This window comes from Hemicordylus capensis, chromosome 2, assembly GCF_027244095.1.
Source record: "Hemicordylus capensis ecotype Gifberg chromosome 2, rHemCap1.1.pri, whole genome shotgun sequence".
Taxonomy (NCBI): Eukaryota; Metazoa; Chordata; class Lepidosauria; order Squamata; family Cordylidae; genus Hemicordylus; species Hemicordylus capensis.
In genome coordinates this window covers 101,666,566-101,679,824 of record NC_069658.1, presented here as the reverse complement: position 1 = coordinate 101,679,824, position 13,259 = coordinate 101,666,566, and the positions used below count along the sequence as shown (strand labels likewise).

General features: G+C 43.9%; 1 protein-coding gene across 2 annotated transcripts in view; it reads right to left on the bottom strand.

Annotated features, from left to right (window-relative positions):
• Nucleotides 1-12,772, bottom strand: part of LOC128347638 (guanine nucleotide-binding protein G(q) subunit alpha) — a 153,737-nt gene extending 140,965 nt beyond the window's left edge. Inside the window, exon 1 of one of the 2 annotated variants that reach the window (XM_053302572.1) lies at nucleotides 11,808-12,772. In XM_053302572.1, the coding sequence (XP_053158547.1) occupies nucleotides 11,808-11,943 (136 nt within the window). In that variant the 5' untranslated portion in view covers nucleotides 11,944-12,772. The remainder of the gene's footprint in view (nucleotides 1-11,807) is intronic. The other variant, XM_053302573.1, reaches the window with a different exon arrangement.
• Nucleotides 12,773-13,259: the final 487 nt, after the last annotated feature.

The window sequence follows — 13,259 nt, the reverse complement described above, 5'->3', positions numbered from 1 at the left end:
CGAAGGAAGCATAGATAGTATATTCACTGCCTAAACTTGCTAACTGAAAAAAAGACACCTTTTTAAGTGATGTTTATTTTATATTTAGTAGTGGGAGAGCTAGTGTCCCTGACCAACACCAGCACAACATCCTTCCAGTGGTTGGTACTTGTGTCTACCTTATGTTTCCTTTTTTATTGTGAGCCCTCTGAGGACAGGGAACCATCAGCTTGTATGAAAACAACTTTGAGAAATTTTGCTGAGAAGAAGTATATAAATATTTATAGTAGTAGTACTACATTAAAGCATTTCTTCATGGAAAGTTTTCTGGTCATCTCATATATGCTCCTTAACACCATACTACATTTTCCCAGGCTTAAGGAACGGTCACACTAAAGTTATTCTTTATTTATGCTACTGTCAATATCACCCTCCACTTCTCAAAAGAGGAAGTTTACCATGAGTAAGTGAGAGTACAAAGTGCCAGTGCTTTCAAGTATACTTTTATTACAAGTCCCAATGGGCACCCATTCATTTCCCAAATATATCATAGAAAACACATCATACTTGGGAGTCCACTGGGTTTCAAACTATGTTATTCAGATTTACATACAAAATTTAGAATATTGGCTATCTCCTACTGACTCATGGAAAACATAGTATCTCTTTGCAACAGACTACACAACACATTCACAAAATATGCCTCGAACATTTTTTTTAAATCCTGTGCCAAGAGAATAGATTATCCAGAACTGTGATCCATAGATACTTCTGCTAATGTCCATGTAACTACTTTTTTAAAAAATCACTTTATTTAGACCACTAAAAGCTGTATACTAACTATTCTTGGGGAAGGAAAGGTTTTTTTTTCTTTTCTAATGAGCAGCATAGTTAGTCATGACTAAGTCCCACTGAAATGAGCATGATTAACATGTTTCACTGACTCACATGATGCTTAGTAATGACTAACTAGTCTTGGTGCTACCCAATAGGTTTTGGGAATGAAATATGCAGATGAGTGAGATTTAAAGATTGTTTTATTTAATCTGTACAATTACATCAACAAATTATGCTGGATTATGTATATGTGCAACTGAGAGCAGTGCAATCAGTGAAATAACAGAAACAATGATTTGTTGGAATGAGGGTGGAAGAGTTCTAAGCACGAGTCTGGAAAAATAGTTAAAATTTCTAAGTGCCGGACCCACAAATGCCTGAAAAATAAATTCTTCTGTGCCTGGGGAAACCAAGTGCCTGGGAATTTTTCCAACCTTGGCTAATGAAACTGTAAAGCCACCGCACTGAACTCAGAACCTTTAAGCTGCTCTGGGACATTTTATGAAAGCGCGTAATAAAAATATTTTAAATACATAAACAAACGTAATGCTTAGTAAGCACTTTCCATTCTTTTAAAATGGTGAAAGCAGTTCAATTCAATATCTAAATAGCTCCTGGTTACTAGTTAATTTCAAACAATATATTTATAGCAAGAATACTAGGGTAAAAGATCAAGACAAAGAAAACTGAAGAGTAAATCAGAATTCAACCTGTATTAAAAAACAAAAAACAAATCTTTGTTACAGAATATAAAGAGAAACCTTACTCAAATCTGAGGAGCATGATAAAATTCATATGAAAATGAAAGGATCGTCTCTGATTCTGGTTGCCCTATGTCCAATCCACACACAGCTACATAGTAGCAGAGTAAGATGCTGGAGGCAGATCTGCACAGCACAAGTTGTCTTGTTGGCATCTTGGGAATTTCAGTTTTCATTTTAAGTCATAGTAACATTTCTAAGTTTCACTGCAGAAAAACGGTATCTGTATACTAAACTCACAATGCAAGTACTATGCAGGCACTACCGGTATTTCAACCCTGATTTTCATATTGTTTGAAAGGTCAGAGTTCACAGATTTAGAAACTAATTACACCACAAGCAAAAATGACATAATTGATTTTATACTACTACCTGTCACCTTAAGTGGCACAGCGGGGAAATGCATGACTAACAAGCAGAAGGTTGCCGGTTTGAATCCCCGCTGCTACTCTATCGGGCAGCAGCAATATAGGAAGATGCTGAAAGGCATTATACCAAAGAAAACCACAGTGCTCTGTGGGCGCCAGGACAGCACACTTTACTTTTACTTTACCTTCAGAAAATAATAGCTTTTCCTCAATAGACAGTAAGAGACTCCCCAGAACATGGGTGGAATCTATGAACAACAAAAAGGAAATCGGGAGCGGGGGAGATATCCCATCCTTAATTTGAAGGAAGTTAATTTAAGATGATACATGTTTGTACACTCAGTTCCAAGCTCTCCACTAGGCTATGGCACTATTCCTGGACCAGAATCAACCAATGACTTTCATGGCTGAACAGGGATTTGAACTCTGGTCTCCTTGGTCCTAGTCCAACAAGATGTGTGAACCAGCAGTAGGATTTTTAGCAGCAGAACAATTTGTTATGGGGCGGCTAACAAATAAAGTTTTATTACTACTACTACTGCTGCTGCTGCTGCTGCTCTCTTAAACGTGGTTTAAAATTCACATGGCCTGGGACCAAGGTACTTTAAGGACCACCGGCACAGATATGACTCTATTCAGGTATTGAGGCCAGACTCACAGGCCCTGCTCTTGGGCCCACCATTGTCACAAATTCATCTATGAGGGCCAGAGATAGGGCTTTCCCCCCTTCTTTTTTAATGGTGGCTCTGCAACTATGAAATTCTGAAACAGACTGTAAGGGACCACCATTGTTTAAGAGAGCAGTGTGTGTATTTAGCTTGGTCTGTTATTTCCATGGTTACCTGTGGAGGTGCTCTGGTAGACCACATAAAAAGGCCCCAACATTGCAAAAATCCGAAGGCCTCCAATCATAAAGACATAATGACAGTTGTTGTTTGGTTGACTGATCATATTTATTTATTTAAAATATGTCTATACCGGCCAAAACTTGCATCTCTGGGCAATTAACAATTTAAAACATTTAAAGCATCAAATCAATTAACAATTAAAATCATTTAAAAGATTAAAAACATTTAAAACCCAGTATTAAAAATTTTAAAACCATAAATCTAATTAAAAAGCCTGGGTGAATAAATGTGTCTTCAGTGCCTTTTAAAAGGTTGCCAGAGTAGGGAAGGCTCTTACTTCAACAGGGAGTGCATTCCAGTCCAGGGGCAGCAACCGAGAAGGCCCTTTCCTGAGTAGCCGCCAAACAAGCTGGTGGCAACCGCAGACGAACCTCTCCGAGTGATCTTAACAGGCAATGGGACTCATGGCGAAGAAGACGTTCTCTTAAATTCCCAGGGCCTATGCTGTTTAGGGCTTTATAGGTAAAAACCAGCAGCTTGTATTTTGCCTGGAAACCTATCAGCAGCCAGCACAGTTCTTTCAACACATGAGTAATAGGGTCTGTCCTAGATGACCCAGAGACCAACCTGGCTGCTGCATTCTGGAAGAAATGCAGTTTCCAGACTACGTACAAAGGCAAGCCCACGTAGAGTGCATTGCAGTAATCCAGCCTAGAGGTTACCAGCATATGTACCACCATTTTGAGGTCATTCATCTCAAGAAATGCACACAGCTGGCATATCAGCCGAAGCTGATAAAAAGAACCTCTGGCCACCGCCTCAACCTGGGACACTAGGGAGAGGTTCAGATCCAGAAGCACCCCCAGACTGTGTACCTGATCCTTCTAGGGGAGCATGACCCCATCCAGAACTGACAGATCAAAATCGTCTCCTGAGTTCCAACCCCACACAATAAGTATCTCTGTCTTATCTGGATTCAGCCTCAGTTTGTTATCCTTCATCCAGCCCATTACTGCCTCCAGGAATGCATTTAGGGAGGTTATGCCTTCTCCCGATGGGTTTGACATGGAGAAATAGATTTGGGTGTCATCAGCATACTGATAACACCCAGCACCAAATCTCCTGATGATCTCTCCCAGCAGTTTCAAGTAGATGTTAAACAACATCGGAGACAATATGGAGCCCTGAGGGACACCATACAAAAGTTCACATTTTGAAAAGCAACAGTCTCCAAGAGACACCATCTCATCATCATCATCTTTATTGTTATGGTCGTTCGACCAGCGAAGAGACACCATCTAGAATCTGCCTGTGAGGTAAGAGCGGAACCACTGCAAAGCAGTGCCTCCCACCTCCAGTCCTCTCAGACATTCCAGAACGATACTATGGTCGATAGTATCGAAAGCCACCGAGAGATCCAAAAGGACCAACAGAGTCACACTCCCTCTGTCAATTCCCAATTGAAGACCATCCATCAGGCTGACCAAGGCAGTCTCCACCCCATAGCCCACCCAAAAGCCTAGATGATCAGTTTCTTCCAAGACCGCCTGTAACTGGGAGCTATATTCTCAAGGCTCACCTCTTTTATTTAGAGTGTTGGCATATAACTTCACGATTCCAGGGCTAGTCACCCCAAATGGCTTCTTTCTCATACAAGTAAGAATGGTTCCCTGCATATAAAGCCATGTAATGAGCAAATCCAAAGGGATGTGGCTTATATGAAAAGAAGAATATCAATTGATTGGGTCCTGACAATCACCACATATTCACTGATAACAAGCAAGTTATCAAGTGCAACCCAGTTCAGATTACATTTGAAGGGGTGTCCTTAGGTGCAAGCCAAGTTGTTCACTCAGATACAGAGCGCCGTTTCTCACAAGCAGAGCGAAACGGCAAAAGGGTTTGCGGGAAGGAGTTCCTGAAGAGCTTACCTCCCTACAGACAATCCATTTTCTTCCATTGGGCAGGCGGATTGGCTGCCCAGATGAGCACCGGCTGCTCCCGGTAGCTCCAAGGGTTGGTGTGCCGGGGCACATCTCCCCATGTCACCCTGCCCTTGGAGCTCCAATAATGCACCATGGAAGTACCACTTGCTCTCCTAACCTTGTTTTGGAGGAAGGCTCCACAAGCCAGTTTCCTGCTGTGGTTGGGCCAGTCTCAGCAGTACACACACACATGCAAGATCAGGCTAGGCTTCCTTAGCCCAGATTTGCACACGCGTGTGAATAGCCTCAGAGTGTCTCAAGTCAAAAGCACCCGGGAACAATCCACATAGAACTTCTGCCCAAGTGCTGTTAAAATATACGTGCAAGTCCCGTATAATTCCATGTGGCTTACAGGTCAAGTCCTGTTTACTTGTAACTTTTAAAACCCATATACATGAAAAACTAAACCAACAGCACACAGTAGGATTTAAAAGGCCAAGTTAAGTCCTTTATCATGATTACTGTGCACATTCTCGGTTTCTCTTCCTCTTAGGATGACATGACTAGTCATTCCAAACACAGACCTGATAACAAGTGGTAACATTACCATGTATGGGAGGGAGGGGAAGCTTTGAAAACTGGTGACCCAATGCTAAAAGACATATTACATGTTCTAAATGCAAAAATAACTCTAGATTCTAAACTGACATTTTTATTTATTTTAAATTCATAACAGCAAGCCAGCCAATGGATAAATAAATAGAATACTGTGCAGTCAAAGTTGCCTGCAGTTTTAGCTCACTCAACTGTCCTGGTTTCTACCTGTTTCAGGTGGCAGCAAAAAGAAAATGAGAGCAATTGTTTGTAGATATTGCTTATTTTCGGTCCACTTGTCATATCGTGAGATAATATGCTAACTATTCTGAAAACGGTTTTAATACTAACTCTAACAACCACCTTATGTCAAATAACAAGGCCACAAATGTTACTAGCTTGCCTGACAACTATGTTAATCATTTGCAGCCTAAAGGGAAGAACAGAACAATTTCTGGTAGATATTCTCTGTATGGTCACCTGAATGTTTACTGGCTTTAATGTAAGAACAGTCCTACTGAACTCATCTAGCACAAAATCCTGCTTCTCACAGTGGCCAATCAAATGCTAGGGATGTGCACAAACCTGTTCGGGGGGCCTTTTACAGGCCTCCGAACAGGTTCAAACACTGGCTGATTCAGACATTCAATGGTGGGGGAGGGGTCGGACTTTAAGAGTAGGGGAGGGTGCACTTACCCCTCCCTCTTACCCCTCCCCCCACTTTCCTCCTGTAGGCGCTTGGTTCCTGTAAAATCCTTCAGGGTGGCAGTGTACCTCACTGCCACCCCTTCCCCTCTTTACCTGGAAGTACCTGGAACACGTGCGAATGCCGGGCACACGCGTGTGCACATCACATGCACACTAATGCAAGTCAGACCGGCTTGTGCACGATCACAACATGTGTACATGCACCAGGTACTTCCAGCCACTTCCAGCCAAAGAGGGGAAGGAGTAGCAGGGAGATACACTGCCGCCCCAAAAGATTTTACAGGAACCCAGCACTGGTGGGGGGAAATAGGGGGAGGGCTAAGTGCACCCTCCCCCATCCTTAAAGTCCAACCACCCACCTCTTCAAACCACCCCCGCCCGGTTCCGTGCACATCCCTACAAAATGCCTCAAGGAAGTTGAGAGCATGATTTGAAAGAAATAGACTTCTGCTGTTTTTGTCTCCCCCCAACTGGTTCAGTGAAGGTTCAGTATAGTCATCAGGACAGGGTAGACCTATCCTTCGTGAATTCGTTTAATCCTATTAAAAAGCCATCTAAGCTAGTGGCCATCTCAACTTGCAGTAGTAAATTCCATATATGATATATTGTGTGAACAAGTATTTCTTTTGTGTCTTCTGAATCTACTGCCAATTTCACTGGACTACTGAGTTCTAGTTCTAGTACTGAGTTCTAGTACTGAGAGAGAAAGGGGTGAAATCTTCTTGATATCTGCTTTCTTTACACTATGCATAATTTTATAAACCTCCATCATATTATTGTGTACCTGTTTTTTCCAAACTAAAAAGCCTCAAATGCTTTTGTCTTTGCTCATACCGAAGATGGCCTAACCACAATTGTTCTAAGTGACATCTTCTGAACTTTTTTCAGTTCTAAGTTATCATGGTCACCAAGGAAGTGGCTGTTCACAAGCTTGCTGTAGAACATTCAGATGTACAGGTATTTTCTCCTCAGAGAAGTTTACATGGATCACAGCAGTATTCTGTGTAGGCGTTAAGGTCCACACCCACTTCAACAAGGCTACAACATCAAGTGTTCCTAAGACTACTGCTCTTAAACAAGACAAAATTACTTAACACATCTAGGCACTAGGCACTCATGTTAAGTCCTAGTTCTATCATAGAACTTCTATGTACTGCAATATGTGCCTGTTATGAAGTATTAGAAGCCAAAGTGCAAACTACAAGCACCCACAAATGTAGAGGCGCTCTTACCCCTGGACTTTGGGGCCAATGTCCAGAGCCTCCACACACCCCAGGGCCCCCCAAATCGTCTTTAGTCTGTCCTGGGTAGTGTGGTTGCCGTACCATGCCACTGGTCCACGCTGCATCAGGTGGCTGAGTTTGACCTGTGCTTTCAAGATAGAGGAGAGAGCGGAGAAAGAAATGTGTGGGATGGAGATATGTTAAGTTGTGTGTTGAAATGTTTCGGCTAATGCATATTTGCATAAATACACCTGTTTTATATTCTTACATTATTGTGAGTTCAGTTGCTGCTTGTGACCTCAAGAACGTGTGTGTTAAAAATACTGTGTTTGTGATGGAGCGAGGGCTCCAAACGACTTAAGGTGCAGGCTCCAAAATTGCCTAGGTGCACCTCTGCACAAATGCATACCATAGAAGCATGCAAAGTGCTTCTTCATCAAAAGGGGAAAAAAGGGTGGGGAAGCTGTGCAGAGGGGCAAATATGGTTGGGAATGGAGAACTTGGGGATCTTCATTCTGTCCCCTCTGAAAATTGTCCTCATGAAGTGGCAATTCACCCCAAGTCAGTTACTTCTGCTTCAGGGGGCAAAATGCCACTTCAGGGAGGTGATTTCCAGCAGGAAAATGGGGCATAATGGAAAAATAAACCTCCCCAGTCCTGAATAAGTTTGCCACCCTTTCCTGGGATAGCTTGCTTGCTTGCTTTATTTATTTAACTAACACATTTTTATACCGCCCAAAATGCAAGTTCTCTGGGCGGTTTACAAGACAATAAAAACAACCAATAAAAAGAAGATTAACACATTTCAACAATTACAATTTAAAACATTAAAACTATTAAAAACAATACATAATTAAAAGCCTGGGTGTTTAGGGCTTTATAGGTTATTACCTAAACCTTGTACTTTGCCCAGAAACTTATCAGCAGCCAGTGTAGATCTTTTAAGATATAAGTGATATAGTCTCTCCGAGATGACCCAGAGACAAACCAGGGTGCCACATTCTGGACTAACTGCAGTTTCCGGACCACGTGCAGCCCCACATAGAGCGTATTGCAGTAGTCAAGTCTTGAGGTGACCAGCAGATGTACTAGTGTTCTAAAGTCATTTATCTCAAGAAACGTACGCAACTGGAGTATCAGCTGAAGCTGATAAAAGGCATCTCTGGACACTGCCTCAACCTGGGACACCAGAGAGAGTTTTGTGTCCAGAAGCACCCCCAGACTGTGTACCTGTTCCTTCTGGGGAAGTGTGACCCCATCCAGAACAGATAGATCAAAATCATCTCCTGAGTTCCAACCCTGCACAATAAGTACCTCCGTCTTATCCGGATTCAGCCTCAGCCTGTTACCTCTCATGCAGCCCATCACTGCCTCCAGGAATGCATTTAGGGAGGTTATGCCTTCTCCTGATGATGTTGACATGAAGAAAAAGATTTGGGTGTCATCAGCATACTGATAACACCCTGCACTAAATCTCCTGATGATCTCTCCCAGTGGTTTCATGCAGATGTTAAACAACATCAGAGATAATATGGAGCCCTGAGGGACAACATACCGAAGTTCAGTTTTTGAAGAACAACAGTCTCCAAGGGACACCATCTGGAATATGCCCAAGAGGTAAGAGTGCAACCACAGCAAAGCAGTGCCTCCCACCCTCAACCCCCTGAGACGCTCCAGAAAGATACTATTGTCAATAGTATCGAAAGCCACCAAGAGTTCTAAAAGGACCAACAGAGTCACACTTCCTCTGTCAATTCCCAATTGGAGATCATCAATCAGGCTGACCAAGGCAGTCTCAACCCCATAGCCCACCTGAAAGCCGGTCTGAAACAGGTCTAGATAATCCCATTTTGGCGAGAAGAAGAAGAAAAAAGGGGGGAGGAATCGAGTTTGAAGCCTAACAACTCTATAGCATGTGTTTGTGTGCAAGTGTAGTTTAGCCCTAAATTTACCTGCTATTCAATGTAGGTCAATAACTTTCACTCAACTACATTTCTGTAACTACACATTTTTTAACAATAATTTTAATCTACCAAGCCCTGGAATGGAGCAACGTACATTCATTTTAGGTAACTTCACAGAGCAACACCACATTCAAATGGCACAAACCGTAGAAATGAATAGGGTACTCAGCTGGAATGTTTAATTGTAGATTGTGATCAGTGAATCTGTTTAAACAGACTCAGAGAAACAAGAAAAATATAGTCTTGGTATAAGAATTTGTTAGCACACTCCCACTGTAGGACTACTCCTCCGGTTTGTTGCTAGGTTGTTGGGTGTTGGGTTTTTGTTGTTGTTGTTGTTGTTTGGGTGTGTTTTTGCAATGCCAAATGTATAGGGGCTTGCAGTGGCAAGCCATATACTTTTTTAAACAATCCACACAGTTTTTAACTAACCCATGGATGTTGGGGAAACAAGTATTCCCAATATTTCCCCCAACAATTAAATATTGATAAAGTAACAGTAGTTACATATCCACCCACCTGTTGTTCGCTAGTTGTCTAATGCAAAATTGTAACAGGGATCTGATCCTGTCATGTACAGCATGTGAACAGGTGCCTATCTCCCCTGAAGTAAAGCTTTTAGATATAAACATTGACCACATTCATAACTCAAGGAGAGTCCTAAGTTTCCACATCCACAACACACATATCCACTTTTACTCCAATATAATGTCATACCTAACTTTTTACAGGATTGCAGCTTTAATAAGGCAGAAAAGGTGACAATTGCAGCAAGTACAAGTCAAATACAACAGTGTTCAAGAAACTACAGTACTTCAGTACAACAACGTGCACACAAGTTGTATATATTGATATCATGGATCTACAAACATACAAAATGACCAGTCAGCAATAGATAAGAGAAACATATATTTATTTATTTTCTAATCCACTTTCTTTTAAGCACTGAATTATCTAGCTACACCTAGGCCAAAAATCTACTGCCATCCATCTGTACAGACCATCCATAAACCAGAAATTACTTAAGATAGATAAGCATGCACACACATACACACCCCTATGCAATTATTGGCTGACATCCTGAGTAAATTTACTCAAGGAAGTCCCACTGAAAGGACAAGTCCTTTTAATTTCGACGGGACTTCCTCAAGTAAATTTAGTCAAGGTGTCAGTGAATGCCAAGTGTGTAGTTCTTCCAACATGAGCCACTAGTTTAATCATGAAACAAGCTATGCCCTAAATTCAATTACTACTTATATGTACACAGCAGAGAAGGGCTTCAAAGCAATTCATGCCTTTTGTAACACCACGCCTTCCTTACAGACGTATTTCAGGCCCTGCTACTCCTAAGCACAACCTCTCCCTTTGACTTCAAGTATGCATCCTAGCATCAAGGTAGTTGGTCTTAGAGACAGTCTCGGTCTAAACAAGATCTGAGACAGCAATAATGTAATTTATTATACAATATACACAGAGGCCAGACTGCTTTATTTTAAAGGGAAGTCCATACCCCCGGGGCTTCCCTTTATGGGACCCTGTAACGGCCCCATTTTATTTTCACACCGCCCAAGAACACAACCTCTGATCCAAAACGTGCCTCATCATTTTGGTCATTCTGATCTGGCAACCCTACACAGTGCCGTAAAGCGTATTTCGTGATTTTCGTGCCTAGTGGGAGGATCCAGAAGGACTGCCATGAGTGCCACCATCCTCAAACTGCGGAGTCGGGGCGAGGGGGCGGGGGCGTGCAGGGCGAAGCATTTGTTTCTTCTTAGGCTAGTTTTAAGATACGTTCTCTAAAAAGCAAAGTCTCCGCTACGGACAGCAAGCCGAGGAGACACTCAACCTTTCTCGAGGTATATGCGCGCACTCAGAACAATGCAGACATTAAATCCTGTCACCATCAATCCTGGAGGGCAACTCCTCCTGCCCATCTATTTCGTTCCAGTCGTACGGCTTTATCTCTTCCATCGCCTTCCCCACCCCTCAAAACACCCAAATGCTGCCCACCACCGTCTTAATCTCTTTCTTCCTTTCCAATCCTACTCCATCCCTTTCTTTCCATTTTCGGCTACTCCATACGAAGCAGTCCGCAGGAACCCAAAACAGCCATTCGGCCCCGCTACATACATCTGTATGTTTAAGGCAGCGGAGAGCGCACTTATAACTGTGGTTATGGGAGCCGGCACGCCACACGCCTTTCTTCATCCTCACTATAATGAATATTATAATAGAGCTGGCAAAGCCCCGTTGGAAAGAGAAAGCAAGGAAGAAAAGGGGGAGGAAACTCGAGTTCCAACTGTCCACACACACCCCTTCACCACCATGATCTAATTTCCTACAGAAAGCCTGTGAATGGTCACAATATGCACAATCGTACAGGACAATAGACCCGTCTCTAAGCACCACCACCACCCATGCACGCATCTTTCCACCCTGCGCAGTGATACAAAGACAAGGGGCATTCCTTTAGTCACTACACGTATATGGAGGATCTGCATGCACATATGCGCTGCTCCTAACACTCTTGTGTGGGCGGAAGAAGCGCTCAAAGCAGCTACCCAAGGACCGGGTAAAGGGCGCCACTGGCCAAGACTTACCCAGCAGCAGGAGCTTGAGCTCTCGGCGGGCGTCCCGCTTGTCCCGGCGGAGTTGCCTCTCGATCTCATCGTTGATCCGCCTGGCTTCCTTCGCTTCCTCGCTCAGGCAGCACGCCATGATGGACTCCAGAGTCATTCTTCCTAACTGGTTCAGGCACAACCCCTGCCCCCCACCCCGAAAACACACAGACACACACCCCGAGCCAGGGACACAAGCAAGCCCTGCTCCTTCTTCGCTGGGCGCCGCCTCCCCCTGCCCCACTCCCAGGGACAGCAAAGCAAGGCAAGCCCTAGCTACTGGCGAGCAGACACATCCACGAAGTCCCCCACCACCGCGCGCGCGCGCGCACACACACACACACACCCCAGCCGCTACCACAACCTCCCCCACCGAAGCCACTCACTGATTCCAACTCCTCCTCTTCTTTCAATCATGCACCAAAAAACATGGAAACATTCAGCCCAGGAACAGCAGCAAAATCGCTGCCCAGCAGCGCAAGGAGACCTTGAGCAAACACCACCCTCGTTTCCTTCTCCGCTCCTGCAGCCGCCACACTCCCCGCAGACCCGCTAAAATGCTTTTCCTCCGGCTTCTTAAACCGTGTGCCTTCCCTCTCGACAGGCTAATCGCTCTCGAGCCTTCCCCCGCTCCACGCACACATTTTCTTGGTGTTCTTCCCCCCCCCCCTGAACTGAGGGCAGCCCAAGATTATGGGAGGAGGAAGCTGCTTGGAGCCTTCTTTTGTGGTCTCTGGAAAAATCTCCTTGGAAATTAACTTCCTCGGTTTGGAGAGTGGGGACGAAGACGGTGGCTTGTTTTGCTTGTCTTCGAAGGCGGTGGCGGCAGCAATAGGCAGGGAGAGCTCTTCCTTTCTCGGTTCCGCCTTTCCCTTACTGTAAGAACGGGGGGGCGGGGAGGAAGGCAGGCAGAGGCTGTGGTGCATATACAATATGTAGCCAGCCTGACTTAGTGGCTCAGCTCCCCGGGCGTGGTAAGATAGAAATATGGCGGATCTTTTCTCTCGTTTTCTCTTCAGTACACTCCCCCCACCACCCGCGGGCAAACTGAAATCTCAGGAAAATAAACCTTCATACCCACTGCACTGGCATTATACTGCAACGCTGCCACGCACCAGCAATAACGGAGGAAAGAGCAAGCTATTTTTCCACTAAATGGCCGCAAGCAACATCGTATTGTTGTTTCATTTGTCTCAAAGGGTAGGATTTTTTAATTTCAATGCTCCCCCGCTCCTCCAATTCCTTTTCCATTTCCATAATATTCTATTTTATCATGGCAAGTCTTTTATTTTTTAGAAAGATCAATGATAGTGTTGGAGGAGGGAAAGGACGAATAACCCAGCTAATGTGTCTGTGTGTGCGTGTGTGTACTTTGGTCTAGTGATATACTTCCCTTAGGCCCAAAGTGAACCAAATTTTTGGTGAGGGGAGGGG